General features: G+C 38.5%; 1 protein-coding gene across 1 annotated transcript; it reads right to left on the minus strand.

Annotated features, from left to right (window-relative positions):
- Positions 1-210: 210 nt before the first annotated feature.
- Positions 211-22,485, minus strand: STC2 (stanniocalcin 2). The gene is made up of 4 exons (XM_075209638.1): positions 22,160-22,485; positions 7,994-8,136; positions 5,331-5,542; positions 211-2,102 (listed from the first exon to the last, which is right to left on the minus strand). The coding sequence occupies exons 1-4, from the start codon at positions 22,317-22,319 to the stop codon at positions 1,700-1,702; spliced, it is 918 nt and encodes a 305-aa protein (XP_075065739.1). The 5' UTR covers positions 22,320-22,485; the 3' UTR covers positions 211-1,699.
- Positions 22,486-22,800: the final 315 nt, after the last annotated feature.

The raw sequence follows: 22,800 nt of genomic DNA on the forward strand, positions 1-22,800 counted from the left end.
CAGAAAACATGAAATTTCACAAAACAAATCATCTCCAGAGTGTTTGGTTCTAGGATAAAATTATTACCTTAAGATACACTGTGTTATTCACTCTCTAGTACATAGGTGAGCTATATTGCTTTAATCTACTTTACTATAAAAACATAGCAGTGGCATATACCACAAAATAATTTGAAATTTTCAATCATATTGTTCACATACACACAATGCCTGATTAAACATAACATGTTTATTAATAATAAAATAATTATAGCAATAAATAAAGTGTTATGACACCAATAACATTACAGAACTGCATAAAATCATATTACGTCGCTTAACAAAATATACTACTAGTGGCGTAAAATATGTACAACACAAGGCGGGAAAGATGTTTGTTTAAATTGGCCGAGCCAGAAACAGTGTACCTATATGTGTTTGTACATCATGTATAGTAAGGGATGTGTGTGCACATCGTGCATGTGTATAGATATATGTATGTACTATTGTGTTAAAGGAAAACAATACAATAAATAGAAGCATGAAATATATACAATATCATGAAAAAAATTAACCAGTAGATATACATGTAAACAAACATTTAACTTCATCCAAGCCTCCAACTCTCACAGTTTTAGTGTGTGGGCCTATATACGTATAGACACGCACACATACATGTATACATTCACACATAAACATGTACACATGTATTGCATACACATACACACAAACACACACACAGACACACATTCAATATATAAAGATAAGGAAATATATCCTTGTAATATGAAAGAATAATTTGATATGATGCATGCTGAGGTGATCTGTTGAACAAGACATTCAATGCTTTGTTTGTATGGACACATACTTATGTGGTCACTCGTTTACTCTATAAAGTGTTATACCCATAGCTTTCTAAATACAGGAGACCAAATGTCTGTTGACAACTATTGTAGAGTTGTTCAGCTTAAGGATGATCCAGGTATCATGGTATAAACATGTGCTTGCTGACCTATTCCTATTAAGACATATAATTCAGCAAAGAATGTGCTTTTAAGGGCTGCATTTGATCCATACAAGACAACGCAGGAAGGTCCATTTAAGGATTCATTTGCCAGAAGGTATAAGTCATTATATTATATACATGTGTTATTTAACAAAATTCATGGAAATAGGAAAGTCTCTTGTAAGTAGAATTCTGTGGTTGTATGTTCGGCTATAAATGATACATAAAAGGGTAATTTTTAGCTGGGGTTAGTAAAAATAGCTCTAAAGAACACAATAGTAACCATGTCTGATCATGGAGAAAATGTTTCTTTACCACAGAGCAGCTTTGTTGGTGAAACTTAATATAGCTTAAAAACACTCAACATATTTCTAGTAGTAACACTGTCTTTTTGGTTTCTTGGGTTTACATTTTTAATCATCGGAGCAACTACACCAATATAGCGGATTGGTTTCAATTGTAATTGTGCATATTATAATATCTAATGTCAGAATTCTTGTAGATGAAATGGTCTGAAGGGGTTTAAGTTATGCGAGTCAGAGAGACCGGCTCCGTCCTCTCCATAGGAGCCTGGCATAAAGTTGCTGAATCTGGGAATGCACTGTAGGTATAGCATTGCCCTCTTGTATGGTAAATGCCTTGGAATGTCCATAGAAAGGGATATGATAGACTTCTCAATGGAAGGACAAAGGAGAAGCTGATGGTGATACAATTTCACCTCCGGATATCGGATAAACCAACTGGTTTATCAGAGCTCTCTGTGGCACTGAATGCTATTTTGTTGTTTGAGCCTGACTTCCCACGGGTGTTTGGCTGTACTTTGTTATTTTTATCATTTTTGGTGGATTTGGCACTATCTCTTTCCAGATCAGATAAAGAATCACTGTGGTTGCGGGGTAGCTTGCTTGAGTCTCCTTTAACAGAATCTGCCTGTTTTTTACCAGGGCTGGCACTAGACCCAACAGTACCATCTCCTTGCATTGCAGACGTGCAAAAGCTAAGAATGTAACACAGGCTTCCCCAATTCTGTGCACACTGAGCTTGCACACTGCGAGTAATTGCTTCCTTCACCTCATCCCCGCAGGTAAGCAGAATGTTGACCAGATCAACGTACGGCCTAAAGAAAGAACATATTTAAATATATTATTATAATTTGCATCATGAAAAACTGGATTTTTGTCTATTGTACTCTAGTCCACTACTAAATTTGTTGTAATAATCTAAACGGTTACATAATTTACCCTTAGAATCTTATATGACGCATGATGCAACAGAAACATGATATGATCTATATTTATATTCCATAAACAGCACTTAAAAGGGCAGATTCATCTTCCTGCGTTGTTCCGAAAAACAAAAACGTGGGATTTTTCAGAAAATCTATGCTGATTTTATCTTGCAGCCTATAGAGCTGCGAGATAAAATCTGCTGATATTTTATGGTAATTATGCACACCCGCGTTGTTTTTCTGAAGAACACAGGAATGTAAATCTGCCCCTAAAGATGGGTACACACTACGGAATTTTCCACCAACTTTTTATGCCGAGCGATTTTACATGCAATCGATGTTCCGATCGCTCGGTCCATGAACTGCATACACACTAGCCTTGTTTAGGACGATAAAGGGAAAAGCGGATGTCCCTTTAGTGACTTTTTACAACCATGTTGTCGTGAGCAATGACTGTAATTTCGTACTCACTGTTGTGGATCGGTCGGAAGTTTATACACACTACACAACGGAAACGAGATTGGAACGAAAATATTAAACGGTACGACCAACCAAATGAGGCGACAATCGTCCATTTTGGGCAGACTTTCGACCATAGGGTCACTGCACACACTGACTCGACTTTTGAACGAGCGTTCGTATGTCGGCTGATTGAGCCGATTACTGGACGAAAACCGTGTAGTGTGTACCTAGCTTAAGGGTCATATTCTATACAACACAATGCTAACAAATGCAAATCAATGTAGTCTTAACAAAAAGCACATTTAATTACATTTGGATGGTTTTACTTAATCAAAAATGCCTGGGATAAAGTAACACTCTCAATTTATTGAGGGTAAATCCAGATGGGGCAGTAAGCGGTGCTTTGATCGTACCTTTTACCTTTAAAAAATATATACACTGGGAGCCTGAGTCACTAAGGAGAGCAAAGCATAAAAAAGGAGTAACTTTGTACCTGGGCAAAACCATGCTGCATTGGAGGTGGAGGTAAATTTAATATGTAGGGACAGATTTATCGTTAGGTTAGGGCATCTCCTAAATCAACTTTAAATTTCAGTGTAAAAATAAAGCTATCAAGAATTTGTGTGCTAAATGAAAAAACAGCCAGTATTTAACTTATGTGCAAAATAAACAATAATAAATTAATTTGCACCCCTTGCATTGTAATATGGTTTGTCCCAGAGAACATTTACTCATTTTTTAGCCTTACTTTCCTTTATAACTCAGGCCCTGGAAGTGCAGCAAATAATCAATAAGCGGATGGAAGGACACTTTCATTGAACTCTGGGGTGTGCACACAAAGTGTAACACATGCACAAAGGAGCTAATGGTGATACGCTAATTTGCAATGAACAAATGACCCTCTATGAATCTATTTCATAAAAATAGAAACTCTCCTGAAGATGATATTACATCATTCCATATTCAATAGTTCTTACAGGGAAAAGTTGCGCTCTGTTACAGCATATTACTTTGCAAAAGTTTTTTTCTACTATTAACCATCTTATGACTAACTAGCGGAATTATGGTGGTCTCATGTCAAGGATTTATGCAATTCAGACCACACTCCCACTAGCGTTTCAATGCTGCATCTACAATATTGTCTGTGGGACTCATATCTGCACGCTAGGAAGAGTAGGTTTGTTTGTAAAAAAAAATACATTATGGGTGGCATTAACTTTTAAGCAGAGAATATGTACATTGATTTTATTTTAGTATTTTATTGTTGTGTTTTTGCCATTACCTTCACTAACTAACTAAAATGTTTCAAGTATAAAATATGTGCGTAGACCTTTTCTCTAAGTTAAAACCACTGAATTGTAGTAAAACAAGCATTCTGACTTTTCAGTGGTGACTTGGACTATAAGAAAGTAGACAAACCATTTCGTGATCCCACTGGTCCCTGGCTGGTTAAGTTATTTCAAGGCAATGCTACTCAAACTATAAATGTGTCAGACAAAAAAGACAAAATGAACATCTGTGAAGGCTCGATTTCTCAATTACAATTGTCATTTATTCAAGAATTGTGAAGTGAATGAACTCTACTGATTTCCTTTCGAAAATCTGGACATGTGGAAGCCCAGTTAGAAATCCAAATTCTTTCTAGTACAAAATATACAAATGTATTAACCACTGTCAGAACATAAATGAATAAATATGCAGGCACTGAAAAGAGTTTTTATTGATTAGCTATTGCATTTGCCAAGTTGAATATTCATAAAACTTGTGAACTAAAAATGAATTGTGATTCAGCACAGAATGAATGTTATGTCTTTCTTTAAAATCAAGAAATGTTTGCTGCACAAATCTCTGAGAAAATCCTTCCCGCTCAAGTCAGTGACATGAGCTTATGGTTCATAGAAACAAATGTGTGATGAAACATGTCAATGATTGGAGACAGTGTTAATTAATACTTTTGTTCACCTGTTTCCAACTCTAGTTTTTGTTAGAAATAGTTTAATTGTTTATTGGAACTAGTTTTATCTCAGTTACATAGTAAGGTTGAAAAAGACACTGGTCAATTGAGTTACAACCCATAGCAAATATTCAGATGTTAGCTTTTATTTACTGACCTGTGCTAGGAAAATAATCTTATGGGGTGCTATGGGCTGAAGCACATTTGTGCGCATTCCACCATGTTATCAAATAAATATCAATGATATACCAATATTTATTACATGAATATAATCCAAAATCTTAAAGATTCTTTTACTTTGAAACAAAATACATTCATAACAGTTTTAAAAATAATTGACAAAAAAATATAATAAAGCAGACACTTCTACATGTGATAGTTATGCATTAATATTCCAATCTACAGTTTTGCAAAAGTAATTAAGACAAGGGGGGCCTGATTCATTAAGGATCTTAAATTAAGAAGTTTCTTATTTAAGTCTCCTGGACAAAACCATGTTACATGAAAAAACAGTCAGTATTTAAGTTATGTGCAAAACAGAAAACTAATTTGCACCCCTTGCATTGTAACATGGTTTTGTCCAGGAGACTGAAATAAGAAGTTTCTGAAGTTAAGATCCTTAATGAATCAGGCCCAAGAAGTTAATAATCATAAAATGCCACCTCCCTGCACTGCTATGCTTTGTGGACATCATCACTTACTCATGTAACAGGAGGTCTTTGAAGTGAATCATCTCCACAATCACTTGGACATTTTCCTTGGCAGCAGAGCATAGGTCATGCTTGGCATAGCAATCCTTCTGTAGCTGGTACACCATCTCTTTAATGGCAGGACACTTACGGCTGATGCAACTGAATTTGTGTCTCAGTCCATGAGCTTTGCATTTCAGTGCATCCTTGATAAACGATTTCCCCTGGAATGCAAATTAAAAAAACTTATATTCCCAAGTGTCTATTTTATAAGTTTCTCACTTAAAATGTCTAAAAGTACCTGTCATTTCCACATAAAACAGGTATTTAAACATCAAACAGATTTGCCAAATGTATTTTATGTTAAGAACACAAAGCTCTCTTTGTGATGACAGTTTTATCACTCTTCTCCAGGCTACAGTTGCAGGCAGAATCATTTTAGAGGATGCTATTACATGGTGCTGACGTGTTTACATTTACTTTAACAGTTGCAGCATCATCTTTCATTTTAAATTACTATGATGCATGTTGAATTTATGTCCTCGTTTGCACAAAATAGTAAAAAAAATTCTGTACAATGTTACAGATAAAAGGCAATATTATAATTCTACAATATGTCAATCCTACAAATTTGTCTTCTCTAAAGAATTATTTTAGCAGTTAGTAAAAACATGAAATAAGGGTAATACCCATAAGAAACAGGCAATACTGTCCCATAGTACTAGAAAATAGAGAGAATATTGCCCTATTATTGACTCTACCTGCAAACAAACTGATAGGGGACACAATAATGAGTTGCCAACCAATCAATACTCAGTACCCTTAGAAAGGCTCCATAAAGGGAACAAATTAATATGGGGTATAATCCTAAAATTAAAGAAGCCCTTAAACCTATGTTGCTCATTACCTTTTGCTTGGACTGTAAATAGTCCTGCAATGCATGAACAATGTATATTGTCTTTCCATACAAGACTGACATGTTAGTGTATTTGTTATGGTGCATTTGATTAGGAGCACCTTTTTGTTATCAATCTTCCTCTCATGCCCATTTGTGTGCTTCCAGTTTTGAATTGGGTGGGAATAGAACAAAATGTAGCCAACTAGACCAGAATTGTCACAGCAGCACCAAGTATTTCTGAACACAAGTATGGGGAACAGTGACCTGCCCGTTTATGTAATTACATTAGGAATAGCAGGGCTGCCTATGACAAAGGCAGTTTCATGATGTGAAGAGAGGTGTGCACGCAAACTGAGAATTTGAAGGGATAGGATCTTCCAAAACACAGAGTAACGATTTCAGACTCCTGTCAAACTGAAGTGTAAAGATTGTGGTGTCATACACACTCCTAAATAAAACAAATGTATTTATCTAAATTGATATTTTCTGTTCAGGGTCTTCAAAGTAAGCTTAGACTTTCCACGCATAGGTTATTTTTTCTATTGTTACTAGAGAGTATATAGGTTTGTAATTTAAAGAAAATTGAAATGACTTGGCTGGTTGTATTGGTTGACACTTTTATTTGACCAAACCTGTGATACAGTATTAGACAGGGGTTGGCCTTCAGGTAAATATGTAAACATTCCTGTAGTAGCTATATGTGGTCAGTCTAAGATAGAGGTTTGATAAACTGAACTGCTATGCTAGTTTTGAGAGTATTATTTGGTGGGATGTGTGTTCACCAATTAAAGTGCACACACACAGGTCGGTCCTGTTGCTTGACTCAAGAGTAAAGAAACAGGATTGACATTCAATTAAGCCAAATGGGTGGTCAAATTGGTCAAGAACTAGTGCTTCAGCTTTTTGGTCATGCGGCCGGATAACTTCAACCTTCATTGTGGCTTGTCAGTGTGGTTGGAAGATGGCCACACACACAGGTCAACTATAGTCGTCATCTTCTGCCAGCATCAGTTTCTACAGAATCACTATCGTCATTTGGAGTCCATACATACTGCAATATCAGGCCAATTGGTAGATAATGACAGGCAAAATCAAATGTGCAACAGACAATATTAGAGATTGTGTGCCCAGCAATAGAGTGTATGGCAGGCGATATCATAGAGTGCATGGTAAGCAATAGTGAAGAGTGTTTGGCCAGCCTCAATCAAATTCATCCAAAATATCTAGTGCCCCTTTTTGACATTCCACCTGCCATTGGACATCAAGTGTAGTCACTCAGGGAACTGTAATAAATTATACATGATTTGTTTGTATCGTGTTCCCTTAAATTTACAGTTCTACATTGTGTGCCAGTGCCTTACAAAGAATACTACTACTACTACTACTACTAATTAATAACAACCTTAGACTGAGGCCATCTGCCTTGCACCTGATGTTCTCCAGTGGCCAGCTATGACCCTGTTACAGGGATGTGTGTAAAATAAGTCAAACTGTATCAACAATCTCATTCAGCAGGTTTTAGAAAACTTGAAAATGTAAATAATTAATTTTTAAAAAACATAGTTCTTGCCTCAGAAGTCTCTGTTAGTGGGTTCTAACATGTTGATAGATTTACTAATAGAAAAATTTTATGTTAATCTATGTAAGGCACTAGAAAAGAGACACTTCAGTTGCTGTCTCTGGCAGAATAAGACAGGGTCCATTTCCTCCTCTACAATTAATTATTCAGTACATGAACTTCTGTGGTGAAGACTTTTAAGGGTCATTTTTAAATTACCTGTGCATCAAATCTACCAGCGTTGTGCAGGAAGGTCATGCAGATTTCATGTAGACCCCGGATCTCACAGGAATTGTTCTCAAAGCATTCAAAGACTCCACACCCCACATCTCCAGCGCTGACTAGACAGTGCTGGATTTCAACTGTGATCATAGAGAAAGCAGTGTTAAAAAGTACCATAATGAGTACATAAGAAAGAAAAAACGTGATGTATGTAATATTAACACACAAATTAGATACTAGATGTAATGCATTAAACCTGTCAGTCGCAAATAGCAACTACCATCAGATCCCTCAGGAATTTCCTCAAGTTCCTGCTTGTAAACAACCTAGGTGTGCAATCGTTTTATGACTACATTGAATATTTACTGAACAGCACAAACGTAGTTCGTCTGTTTCTTCTTATAAACATAATCCTTCTTTTCTAAGGAAATTAGACTCAGTCATTAAACAAAAATGATGGCCACCAGCTGCCTGGTACTTGTCATCATTTCTGCTGAATGTACTTTATTTCTTGCTAGTATTTGGATTTGAAGAGGTGACTTGGGTCAAATCTCAAAAAAAGAGATCAACACTGAATTGTTAGCACACTGAGTAAAAAGCTGATAGTAAGTGATTTTCATTACATTGCCACACAATCTTTCAGGAGATGTATCTGTTTTATAATCAAACACTATATTCAAAACAACAATATCTATAATATAAATGTCTAGTGGCGTGTGTTAGTCTGTCTGTGTGTGGAAAAATTAAAACCAAGCAGCAGCGCCACCTGCTGGGCGGAGTTATACACTGACCTACTAAATTCTTAGTGTGTGTGGAAAAAAAAATTCAGAAAGGGCTGAAATTTGGTATACTAAGATGTTTTTGATTTGTTAATTTAATTTGTTAATTGTTAAAAGTGTTTATAAAGATTTTAAAAAAATATATATATATTTCTTGAAGGAGAAGTGACAGTTGGGAGTGGTTGGTGGTTGCCGGGGGTAACAGTGGGGAGTGGTTGGTGGTTGAGGCCTGGGCTATGGCCCAAATGCATGACAAGAACCTTTTTAACACCTTAAGTAGCTTGATTTGACTAGAATGCAGGAGTAATCAAATAAGTGGCACCCAATAACTTTCTGTAGCTGTAACATCTGTAAAAAAAAGACTATGTTGTTACAGTATATGTGCGTATCCAGACAATGGTGAAACAGTGCATCGCTGAACCCTATTGCAAAATTTGCGAAGGGTTCCGACGCTGCCTTTCTCGCCTCCAATAGAACAGAGTGAGGGTCCCCGTTTGAGCGAACGCAGTCTGGTTGCATGTGCCCCATATGCATTTACTGCTCAGAAGTGGTCTCTGTTCTGCTTTTGAGAGCAGAGCGGGAGCCTCAAAGGCAGTGAGGTGCTTGGACGAGGGGAAGGGGAAACTTGGCATTGGTGGAGCTCCCTCACCTGTGGACCCCATTGTCGCTGCACCCCTTATTGTTATGACTCTGTATCCTGGTATGTGAAGAAGTAACCTTATATCTGTCCCCAATTTAATGACTGTAAATTATTTTTCCTCTTGGACTCTAAAGTCTTGTGATAAGAAATTCCTCTGCCCTTAAAAGCCAGAGTAACATGAAACACATTCAACTTCTCACATTCCACTTGTACAGTTTCGTTATTCAACTGCCTCATTGTACATATCAATGACGTTGGATATCAGGTCATGTATTATTAAAGATGCCATTCAAGCAGTGTCTGCAGGTTTCACAGAGCGGCTGTCTTATCGTAAATATTAGCTAAATGATCTCCACCATAATATGGACTGTGCCAGGGTATATTATTTACTTAAGGCTACAGCATAAAGGTGTGAATCAGTACCAATTGTTATATAACAGCTACCCATTTATAATTTCTACATAAAACAATATAAATTTAAGGATAAACACCCACTCATTTTATGCAGTATAACAAGACATGTAATTCTACCTAGAACTGTATGGAAAAGTATGCTGTCCGGCTTCCTTAGTATTGTGCTGTCTATGGAGAAAATTTAGTTACTGACCAAACGTTTTCATGAACAGCAAATGCAAATGTGATACCTGCAGGCTATAATAAATAACTAACCATCATATTGACGAGAGGGATAAATATCAAGAAAAATCAATAAATATAATCAAAACATATTTTTTTAATTGACCATATTGCTAATTGATATGATTACATATAATAGAACATTTTAAAAATTATTATGGGTTTACCTTTTGCCATACTGTAAAAGCACACTCTGAACCGTCCAAGCTGTCTAAATTTATTCCTCAGTCACGTCACAGGAGTAAAGAAGTATTTAAGTAACTTAGTAACATAAATGTTTTGAAAACATCCCTCTTATCCTCCCCCATCTCTGGTTAGTAATTGCACAATGAGTTGTAAATTTAGGATAACAAATACTCTACAAAATGTTGACCCTGTGACCTATGGGAGCAGTGTATGTTTTAAGCATCTGCTGGAGCATCCAGGAAGTGTGACCCTACATGTACTGAAGTTGGCTGTTATACTTAGCAAATATTTCTTTAGTAAGAAAAACCAAACTGTTGGAGAATTCCATGTTCTCACAAGACACCAAGCCATATTCTACTATCCCAAATATTTTTTTGTTTGGCTTGTGATTCTGTTTTAAGTCTCAACCAAGTATAGAAAAATAACACATACACTACGCTATACCTGTGAGCATCTTAAAAACGCTTTTATAAAATTTGAAACTATAAACTCTAGTAAACCAAGTTGATAATCCATTGCTAAAATGGAAACCATATTCTCTATTTTCAATTGACATTTCTGTTTATTATGTACATCAGACTTTCGATCTGTGTATATTTAAATTTTATTCTATGAATAGGAGCTGTGCTTAAGCATACTGATTATTCAAAAGAATAGTGACATCAAGTGGTCAAACTATGAAAAATGTTTGCTTGGCTTTACCAATAAGACACTTGAATAATAACTTGCGTTTTTCTTTTATTTCACAAAAGGGTTTTGTTCCCTCCTGCTGGATGCCAACAGGTAGATATATCCTCCCTTAAAGGGGGCGGAGGGGCCTCAGTAGCACCAGAGGTTTGACTCAAATCCACATGCAGCAGGAAGGGGGGGGGGACATGCAGGCAGGCACCTCCCCCTTTCACACCTGGGGACTAAGAAGACCAGTGGGAGTCTTACTAGGAGTACCATGTGGGGGAGGTTAAGAGGTTAAGAGCTTGCAGGGGCAGGGACAGGGAGTCAAGGGTCAGTATCGAGCAGAGAATAACTTGGAAGTATCACATAATTAGATAATAAGCTATAGATATACATATTGTGTAAAATAACTTATACATAAATGCAATGCCCTTATAAAAGCATGAGCACAGTAATCTTCTTTACAGATGAAGAAAGTGTAATTCCTTTCTCTCCATATACTGCCTCATTTCTCTACTCCCCTTTGCTCCACAAATTGTTGAAGAACTTGTCTTCAACTGTTTGACCTACTTTCTCTCCTCCCACTCCGTTACTGACCCTCGCCAGTCTGGCTTCTGCCCTCTTTACTCTTACAAAACTGTACTCTCTAAAAGAACCAATGACCTCATCTAGGTAAGTCAAAGGGCCACCTTTCCCTTTTCATACTCTTTGACCTCTCCACTGCTTTTGACACTGTTGACTTCTCTCGTCTCCTTGACACCCTCAGCCTTACTGACACTGTCTCTTGGTTTGCCTCCTACCTCTCAGGCTGCTTCTTCAGTGTCTCTACTTCCGAATTCCACTCCTTCTGCCTCCTCCCTCAGTGAACTTATACTTTTCTTTGGCCTGGAACCCAAATCTAACTTTCCTCCCCTGTCCTCTCATGCTCATTCCTATCCTGTGTGTCCAACTGCCTCTCTGCCACCTCCACCTGAATGACCCAATTTTTCTTTAAACTTATTATGCAAAATCTTAGCTCATTATCTTTTACCCTGCTTATGTCACTACCCCTTCCCATATAACTATCTTCCTTTTTGCTTCACGCCCACTGTTTTGGTGTCATCCTCGACTCCACCCTAAAGTTCACACCTCACATTCCGTCCCTCTTTCAGTTCTGTTGTCTCTCACTCTACAAAATTGGCAAAATATGCCCATTCCTCTCTCAGGAATTAACTTGGTCCACTCACATATCATTTCTTGCACTGACTACTGTAATCTGGACTTCCCCTCACTTACATTTCTCCCCTACAATCCATCCTGAATGCTGCAGCTAGACTAATCTTCCTTTCCTCATCAGCTGTCCCACTCAGTAAATCCCTTCACTGGTTACCCATTCCCTCTATAATACAGTTCAAGCTGCTCGCTCTAATCTACAAAGCACTCACTGATGCTTCACCTCCATACATCTCAGACCTCATTACGTTCAACTCTCTTCCCCTCTTCCCATTCCAGTCTCCAAGACTTCTCCTGCACTGCTCCCCATATATTCCTCGCCCTTCCAGACTCTACCCAAACCTACATTCCTTCAGAGGCTCCCTCAAAACCCACCTCTGCATGGGTGCCTAATCCTACTTCCTCATAGACCGTCATGCCCACTCCCTCTATTTCCTCCATTCACAACATCCATTCTTATCCCATTTGCTTATACTGCCTCTCATTATTCTCTCCCTCTAGAATTGTAGAACTTTCTGTCTACCTCTACGTCCCTGTTGTCCTGCATTAATCTGAAATTCTTACTGTTTTTTACTCAATGCATGGAATTTGTACCAGTAACCATGATAGCTTTGTTAGCTTCTGATTATACATATGTGTCTTACTATGTCCTTCATTCTGTATTAGGCCTGCAGTACCTCTGTGTTGGCAGAAGTGCTGCTGTTGTACCTGGACTGTTCTCTTTGCCTGCTAGGGGATAAGTACTCATCATGTGAGCTGGATCATGCTCACCTGTGTTTGGCCTTCCCATGTATTTCTGCTATAATATAGACATTTTGCTTCACTAACACAACTCTCCATGGTTGTGTTACTCTGAAACCAAACATACGAACTGGCCTAAAACAATTAGAGCCTGCAAGTCGCACAGTCCCTGCTCTGGGACAGGGGTTCCCAATTTGTTGGAATATGAACATGAAAACCATGTCTGCTACTATCTCTTCTGAGATTCCTCTCTTTCAGGTGCTCCAGGTAGACATTTTACATTTCTGTACTTAGATAACTCAGGTGTTTGCATTATTGCAAGAGTTACTTAAACAGCTTCCTGTTTCCAAGCTGTGTGGTTACAGGTCAAATACCAGTTCAAGAGCAACAAATTATTTTTTCAGGGAAAATATCCTGACCACAGTACATCCTGCTGAGACTTTACTTTGTACACCTACTAATTGTGCTGCACCTGCACTAGTGCCTGTGGCCCCTGTTACTGAGTATTAAAAACTAGCAGGATAGCCAGGTCTTGACTTGTCTGAGGAGGAACTCGCACAGAAGGGTCAACCATATATGCCTTACCTGTGCCAGCCCAGAGCATTTCCTGGGGCAGTGCCCATTGCATAGACCCAAATCACCTCCGGGTTATCCCAAGGGTTCTCAGAACTAAATCAACTTGGTATTTCTTCCTAAATCTAATTTAAATACAGCTATCCTCCAGCCTGTTCCAGAGAGGAACCTGTCCCTCAAGTCTGCTCCAGAGAGGGTCCTGTCCCTCCAGCCAGCCCAGCCAGAGATGTCTTACAGTACTGTTCAGCTAGAAATGACTCAAGGCTCTATTCGGTCAGAGGTGCCTCAAAGTGCTGTTTATCCAGAGATGCCTCATAGAACTGTTTAGCCAGAGATTCCTAATAGAGCTGTTCATCCAGAGATGCCTCGTGGCTCCATCCGGTCAGAGGAGCCTCAAAGTGTTGTTCAGTCAGAGGTGCCTTAATGTGCTGTTCGGCCAGAGGTATCTCAAAGAGCTATTCAGCAAGAGGTGCTTCTTAGTGCCGAGTTGAGTGCCTAGCCCGGCCTTCTGCCAAGTGTGCTGAACCCGAGCCTGCCGAGTCAGGTGCCCAAACCAAATTTTTCTGTTCTACAGCCCTCTGAATGGAGGAGTCCTGTCCTGCCCTCTGAGTGGGGGACTCCAGTCTTGACGTCGCAGTCAGGGACTCCTGTTCTGCCGCGCCAGAGGGGGATTCTTCGCAGACTTCTTCCAATCAGTGTCCAGAGGCCTCTTCAACTGAATCTTCAGACCCTCATCCAGTTTTCTTTGATGGAGACAAATTTTCTGTAGTTCTTCAACTATGTATGAAACAATTTGAAGAATCTCCGATTTATTTTTCAGACTCGTTTAATCAAATAGGTTTAATGGTTATAAATTTCAGAGGGGAGCCAAAGACTTATGCTTTCTCCCTTCTTAATTCTGATGACCCCATAATCCACAATACCTTGGATTTCATCAATGCCATTTGTCAAAAATATATTCCGTCTACAGTTATAATTGAGTTTGTGGAGCGTCTGGAATCCGCTTCTTAAAGTGGGGCTATATTAGGACTCTGTCCTTCATTCTGTATTACGTCTGCAATACCTCTATGCTACCAGAGATGCTGCTGTTGCTGCCTGCTAGGGGTTAAGCCCTCATCATTTGAGCTGGATCATGCTCACCTGTGTCTGGCCTTCCCTTCTCTGCTATAGTAAAGACATTTTCTTTCACTAACACAACTCTCCATGTTTTGTTACTGGGAACCCTAATATATTGTATCTGTTATTATATTTATTTCATTCATGTATTTCATATCTGTTTGATGAATGTCCGGCACTACAGAATCGGTGGCGCCTTATAATTAATATATTGATAATATATTGATAATGATAAAACTTGAATTAAACTGTGTGACACGGTGCATAGCGGCGTTGAAAACACAGTACAGCAAACTAATGGCGCATTGCGTTTTCTCTTTCAACTTGTTCCACCTACATATTCCTGCCATATCCTATAACTTGGATAAGTGGTGCATTGAAGACATCATAAAGCATTGCATTAGGGTAAAAGGGCTTCTAAAGATAAGGAATCCACTATGATTTCATCCACTGATTGTACTGACACTTTGATCTATTTGTTCAACTTTCCCACAAAACAACAAAATCCCTAAACAAAAGTGAACGGTACAATTTTGATTACTATGGTCCTGATTCATTAGTTTTCTATTTTGCACACAAGTTAAATACTGTCCGTTTTTACATGTAACACACAAATATCAACTTTAAATTTCAGTGTACAAATAAGCTATTAAGTAATTGTGTACTACATGAAAAAACAGTCAGTATTTAACTTATGTACAAAATAGAAAACTAATTTGCACCCCTTGCATTGTAACATGGTTTTGTCCAGGAGACTACTTATTCATTTTTTTACTTAACTTTCCTTAATGATTTAGGCCCTATATTACAATCTGCTCACATAATAACATTTAGAATTTCCTGTTCTTTGCTTTACAGTGATGATATAATTTCCCAAAATTCTAAGTTCTGAAACTTGTACCAGTTTGCTTCATACTCCACAAACTTGTTTACAATGTGGGAACTAGCAATACTCACATGAAGTCAACTGGTAGGAAATGGTCTGCTTATTTTTCCTCTCTAGCATAAATAATTTTGAAAATGTCTATTTTTAGTTGTTGGTCGTGAAATTTATTGCTAGTGACTAACTTGAAAGAGCTTCAAAACTCGATTCTCTAAATAACAATTTGGTCTCACGTCATTTTCTTAATTTATAGATGAGTTTCACAACACAATCTTCCCACATAAGTTTGACAGAAGCCTCAAATCACAGATCTGTGCTGTTGGAGGACCCTAGTCCATCCAATCTCAAGCTTCTCTTCTCAGATGATGAAACATCCCTATAAGATGCAGCCCTGTCCTCACCAACATAATAATGAAGCTCTGGTTCGACTTCACTGCACTACGACTGACATAATAGTTGGTGCAGGAAGTGTAGCCAGCACCCATTATTGTTTCAGAGTAACTACTGTCTCCCACAAGATCAGTACACTCACCCACTGAATTGCTGTGTGCTGTGAGTATTGTGATGATCTGATTAATAAAGGTTGTTCTACTCCCACTTTCTTAAAACTGAGAAACATTGATGTGCAGGAGATGAAGATCGAAAGCAAAAGGTGCTCTGACCCTAGTTAAATGCACATTAATAATTACAATAACTTCCTAATCTACTATGTACCCCAATGTCTTTCCCTTTTTTAGTTTAACCCCCGCCCCATCATTTTGCTTTCTGTACCCCCATATATTTGATAAACACTTAATAAACACAATTAATGCTAAAAAAAAAATAATAATTACAATAACATGTAATTTTCATGAATGCCTTTCCATCCTTTTTTTTTTTTTTTTACAAATGTCATATCACATTTTTTTAAATATGTATAACTTACATAAGATATCCAGACAAGTATTGTATGAAAAACTATAGTCTAATATAGCCTAAACATTTTTACAAAAGATAGAGCGATAAGTCTCTACATTGCCACCTAGTGGTTAGTGGCATTGCAACTTCAAAACTTTTTTTTACTTATTCTTGACAATATTTCTTGGTTTGAGAGATTTCAGGTACCTGTAATGGGTTGCTACCTCTTTAAAGGGGACAGCAAACTGGGTTGGACTATCTACAAATTTTTTTAGTATACCAAAACCAATTCCAAGTAGTTGAAGATTTTGGAAGCAACTTTCTTTTGAAGTTAGGAGACTTTGTGGGTATGAAATTGGCAGCTACTGATACTGTACACAATATGTTTGCCTGTGTACCACACCTGTGTAGAAGGAAAATCGGTGAGAAAAAAAGATTTGACTTTGAATGTGACATTGTACTGTAGTGTTCCCCAAACATGCTGTCTCACAGACAGTAATACTGCTGGGGGTTTCACGTATGTCTGGACACGGGCAGGGCCCGATTAACCCGAGGTCTAACTGGCCTACAGCCCAGGGGCCTCGGGCATCCAGGGGGCCCTTGACAGTGCTCAGCTGCATTATTGATTGGGGCAGGGGTGCCTCCGGCCCAATCAATGCTACTGAGCCCGTCATTGTTGTCCTTCCGCGGCGCTCAGTAATCTCCTTACTGAGATCTCGTGAGTCTCACTCTCACAAGATCTCCACAGTAAGGAGCTTACAGTGCACCGCGGAAGGACTACAGTGACAGGACAACAGAAAGAGGTAAGCGCTTGGGGTGGTGGGCAGTGGGCGGCTCACAGGGGGGGGCTCACGGGGGAGGGCTCACTGGGGGAATGGAGGCCCCCTTAGCCCAGGGGCCTCCATTCCTTTAATCCGGCCCTGGACACGGGTAGTTTGAGAATGGACCACCAACCAAATAACTTCCAGTCAACAGTGGTCCTGTTGTCAGAAAACAGACGGCTAATATAAGGGAAATATGGAAGCTGACCTGACTTCTGCAGAGTAACAGATGCTCTACAGTCAGTCAAGTAACAGATAAGTACAATAGTGGTGCTGAAAGATGTACACAGATCAGTCACAACATTAAAACCACCTGCCTAATGTTGCATAGGTCACTCTTGTGCCACCAAAACAGCTCTGACCCATCGAGGCTTGGGCTCCACAAGGCCACTGAACATGTCCTGTGGTATCTGGCACCAAGACTTAGCAGCAGATCCTTTAAGTCCTGTAAATTGAGAGTTGGGGCCTCCATGGCCTGGACATGTTTTTCCAGCGCATCCCACAGATGCTCGATAGGATTGAGATCTGGGGAATTTGGAGGCCAAGTCAACGCCTGAACTCTTTGTCATGCTCTTAAAACCATTCCTGAATCATTTTTGCAGTCTGGCAGGGCACATTATTCTGCTAAAAGAGACCACTGCCTTCAGGAAATACCGGTGCTATGAAGGGGTTACTTGATCTGCAACAATGTTTAGGTAGGTGCTACGTGTCAAAATAACATCCACATGAATGCCAGAACCAAAGGTTTCCCAGAAGATCATTGCCCAGAGCATCACACTGCCTCCAACAGCTTGCCTTCGTCCCTTAGTGCATCCTGGTGCCATCTCTTCTCCAGGTATACGATGCACATGCACCCAGCCATCGACATGATGTAAAAGAAGACGTGATTCATCACACTGGGCCACCTTCTTCTATTGCTCCATGGTTCAGTTCTGGAGCTCACATGCACGTTGTAGGTGTTTTCAGGGGTCAGCATGGGCACTCTGACCGGTCTGTGGCTACGCAGCCCCATACTTAGCATACCTTTCTATCATAGCCAGCATTAACTTTTTCAGCAATTTGGGCTACAGTGGATCTTCTGTGGGACTGGACTAGATGGGCTAGCCTTTGCTTCCCATGTGCATCAATGAGCCTCTGACCCTGTCGCCAGTTCACGGCTTGTCCTTCCTTGAACCAATTTTGGTAGGTAGTAACCACTGCATACCAGGAACACCCCACAAGACCTGCCGTGTTGGAGATGCCCTGACCCAGTCATCCAGCCATCCTAATTTGGCCCTTGTAAAACACATCAATTTCAAGAACTGACTGTTCATTTGCTGCCTAATCTATCACATCCATTGACAGGTGACGTTGAGATAATCAATGTTATTCACTTGTCACTCGTTTTAGTGTTGTGGCTGATCGGTGTATATAACAATGTGCATCTCATTGCACCTTGTGGCTGATGTTGTATGGCAGCAGATGATTCCATCAAGTTCCATTGCTGTCAGTGAAAATAAGAAGATTTGGCTAATGAACATAAAGTATAAACATTAATAATTGCCTGATTTGGTGAATCCTGAATAACGCTGTTTCCCCCTGATGGGAAGGATAGTATATGGTAAAAACTACATCAGTTCATAGATCCATCCAGCCAGGTATCTAAAATTAGAGTTGATGGAGGCTGTGTAATGCTGCTGGGAATGTTTTTGTGGAAAACATTGGGTCCCTTGATACAGAAAAGCAATGTTTAAATGTAACATGATACTTGAATATTGTTACCCATTAGGGGCATCCCTTTATAGCTACAGTATACTCAGGTGGAATGGGGTTATCAGTGAGATAATTCTCTATGACATAAGGATGGGAATTTGGCTAAAAGATGAGCTCTCTATGGTTAGCAAATCTTAATCCAATTGAGTATCTGTAAGAAAATGTGTATACATTATGGGGGATTGGGGGAGCATCTCTGTATTAGCTAGTTGAAACTAATAAAGTGGCCACTAAGTGTACTTTAATATAATATTATGGTATAATGCTCAAGAGCGTTTTCCTTACTTGCTTCCCTTGATATGTCTTCATGTGTGTAACTCCAGCAAGTGCAATACAAAGTCTTAATGTGACCATCACACTGCTTTGCATAATGAGGAGCATTACAAAATGAATGACAATTGCATATTTCATTTATCCTTGAGGCATATGATTCACTAACTTGTAACTCAATGGTATCTGTAAAGGTGAAACAAGTGAGCGGAGATATTTATACTGTACTTCTTTCTCTATTGCAAATAACGTTTACTCTATTGTTGATAATATTGTGATAATCATATATTTGATACTGACTTTACACACACACATGCCAAAATATTGATCACTGTTAACTAATTGCATACAATACATAAGTACTATACTTTTATGCATATAAGAACTATTCTTTATTTAGATAGTATTCTGAACATATATAAAGTACAGTAAGGTAACGGAGGGGGGAATAAGGTCAGTAAATTAATGATAGGGGCCTTTGGCTGTCCAGGTTGCTATCTGCATGGAGGTTGTATGTCCTTCCCATATTCCTGAGAGATTCTTCCAAGTTCTCCAGCTTCTTCCCCTTGTCCAAAAGTGTACTGGTAAGTTAATAGGCTTCTCATTAAATTGCCCCTAGTATGTACATGCACATTTCTGTGCCTGTGATGTGGAGATAGATTGTAAGCTCCATTACAGGAAAGGAATTATGTAAATGAAAAAACATTCAGTTACTGCAAAGTGCTGAGTAAAATTTTGGCACTATATACTCTACAATAAAAGTTTAGAAGTTAACAGTGCCACAAACAAACACTGACTGTTGCTTTATTACTAGTAGAGTATATGAATGTTTAGATTAGTTACTTTACAACCATTATAATCAAAGCAATGGTTTATTCAAGGCATATTGCGCTCCCTAGTGTAAATGATAAGGATATTAGACGTTATATGAGGCCACAACGCAATTTATTTTATTTTAGGGCAAGGCAAGTGTGTGTCTATATATAGTCACACACACACAAACACATTGGTGTATATATATTAGTACTAGTATTTAACAAATGTATCACAGCTTGTAAAGTTTAAGAAACTTTTTTACACTCCCTTGTGAAGTGATTTATACTGTCTTCACTGTAGCCCTGATCACTTAGTGAACTTATAGTAACTTTCTCAATTCTTAGTTGATCCCTCTTAACTTAACTATATTTTAACAAACAGAAAAAGTAAAGAAAACCAAAAGATTGTCAGCAGGGATAAATTAAATTTTGAAAACTGTTCTGCAAAATATTCGCTATGTTCCACATTTGTCGCCAAAATTTAGTATATTCTGTAGGCAGAACATGGCATTCAATGTTTGCTGTCCTAATGCAACCACAGCAGAATGAATTGACTATCGTTGTCTCAGCTCTGTACAATAAATTCCACAAAATGCAAAAGTACAAATGCAGTGTGGAATGGTATAGAATGACGAAGCAAGCGTGGAACTCAAAGATTGTACCATCCGAACTTTGCATGTTCAGCCACAAAACTTGATTTGCGCGAAATGTTGCAGCAACTTCGTTCATTTTTAATTGTCAGCTCTTTGGAGCAAGAACAGGAGCTTTCACATACAATACTATTCACTTGGCACTCTGCAAGCCAGTAGCTTGTAAACAGAATAAATCATTATCAAGCCTAGCTTGCTCGGAATGTAACTTTGCCTGACTGAGGCACAATCATGCATGGTTTTGTAAACCACAGAGGTAATGCATCATTCCCCTAGGGGAAAACTGCAAAGAAATACATAGTGTAAAGCTCAAATGAAAAGCACATTACATGTCTAAAACAGTATTTTAAATACTTATAAAAATTGGGTTATGTAAATATGCAAATTATAATTTAAAAAATCAGCACATACCAATACACTTAGGATAGTCTTTACAGTACAACCTTTCTGTGCAAAATGGTTTCTTGGGCATCTACCAATCACCTCAAAGTACTAGTGTTACCCAAATTGGCAACCTGGATTTCACTGACATGTTTGCTAAGCATCAGACAGGGCATTTCTTGTAAAAGATCTCAGCCTTGGTCCTTTCAGACAAAACACCAATATATTTACTACTGCAGCCTGTCTGGGGATGTGTGTTTTTTTTTCATCCGCTGAGTTGAAGACATTAACTCTGCAATCCCCATGTGATTGGAGTAACATTCCTTCTCTGCTATGCACACTTTGCACGTGGTTTTACACAAGAACTGGAGATAGTATCTAGCACACTCACATTACATATCACAGCACTTGTCATCATGTTGCATTTTAGCACCACAAATTAGTTATTCAAACAGCTTTTCTTTTAAAATATTTCGGAGATATTTGCTTCTCACGGTGTCTCACTGTGTTATCTTACTGTAAATATAGCACATTACATGATTACAAATGGATCATCTTTTTTTGTGAACATCAAACAATGATATCATTCCAGTGGTATTTGTTATTAACATTTAATAAAGTGTCATATATAAACAGTGAGGGATTCCTAAGATAAAAGTTTTTGGGTCATGATACTACTTAATGCCTATTAAATCTGGAAAATATAAAAGAGTTCTGGTTTTATATATGTATATATAATAATATGCAGATACATCATAACGTTCTTCTTTTAACAATATGTGGATACTTAACTAGAACTATACACTATCTATCTATCTATCTATCTAATGTATATGTATATATGTATATATATATATATATATATATATATATATATATATATATATATATATATATATATATATATATAGAAGTGTACATTATAAAGTTACATACAATCTATGTTCCGTACACAAATTTTGGATTATGGTGGCTAGATGAAATTATAACCAAGTGCTAAATATAGATTCAATTTAGTTATGATGTATGTTATTTATAAAAACATACAGCGTTACATACGTGACCTAGTCCCAAGCATGATCAGATATATCGTTAAAAAGTTGCATTAGGTCATGTGCGTGCACCATGCTTTACCATACCTGTGTTCTGCAGCGAAAGTCGTCCTTTCAGATTAGCCATCACCTTGCCTCCTTCTTGGTTGCTTTCAGGCAGGTCGGTGGCATCTGTCCCATAAACGGCATCAAAGCTTGCAAACACCAGCCCCAGTGTGACCAGCCTGTTGAGGAGTTCTGTGCACATTGTCCTGTCTTATTTAAAGCTCACGCTGAGTGCTGCCTGTGAGAGGCTGAGAGAAGAGATCAGCCTGTGCTCTAGCCCTATCCCTAGCCAGCCCCTTACAGTGTCAGTGCAACTTGAGCTGCTCACCAAATACTGGGAATGATCAGCATCTGGGAGGGATGGTGCCTCAAATATCCCCTGGAAGCTCTGGTGTCACTTGAATGAAGGAGTCAAGCAGGTGTTGTCTTCAGTGTGCACCAATCATATCATCTCAGCAGTTTGACAACACACTCAGTGGGAGGGGGCTCCTACCCACACACTACTACGGCTAGGTGGATGGATGTGTCAACTTGTCCCATCGGTACTGGCTTCATTGCTCTCAAACATTACTCCACGTTGCAGACTTGACAAAGGAAGCCATAGTATCAGACTTATACCAAGTACGCAATATCATTTGGCAGTACATACTGTGCAAGTGTGTCTTTTCCACGTGTGTATCACA

This window comes from Mixophyes fleayi, chromosome 4, assembly GCF_038048845.1.
Source record: "Mixophyes fleayi isolate aMixFle1 chromosome 4, aMixFle1.hap1, whole genome shotgun sequence".
Lineage (NCBI taxonomy): Eukaryota > Metazoa > Chordata > Amphibia > Anura > Limnodynastidae > Mixophyes > Mixophyes fleayi.

Coding starts and splice junctions, on each gene's coding strand:
- STC2 (XM_075209638.1), bottom strand. CDS start 22,319: ATGTGCACAGAACTCCTCAACAGGCTGGTCACACTGGGGCTGGTGTTT. Junction 5,543..7,993: donor CTGGTAGATTTGATGCACAG/GTAATTTAAAAA, acceptor TTTGCATTCCAG/GGGAAATCGTTTATCAAGGA. Junction 2,103..5,330: donor AAAGACCTCCTGTTACATGA/GTAAGTGATGAT, acceptor TTCTTTCTTTAG/GCCGTACGTTGATCTGGTCA.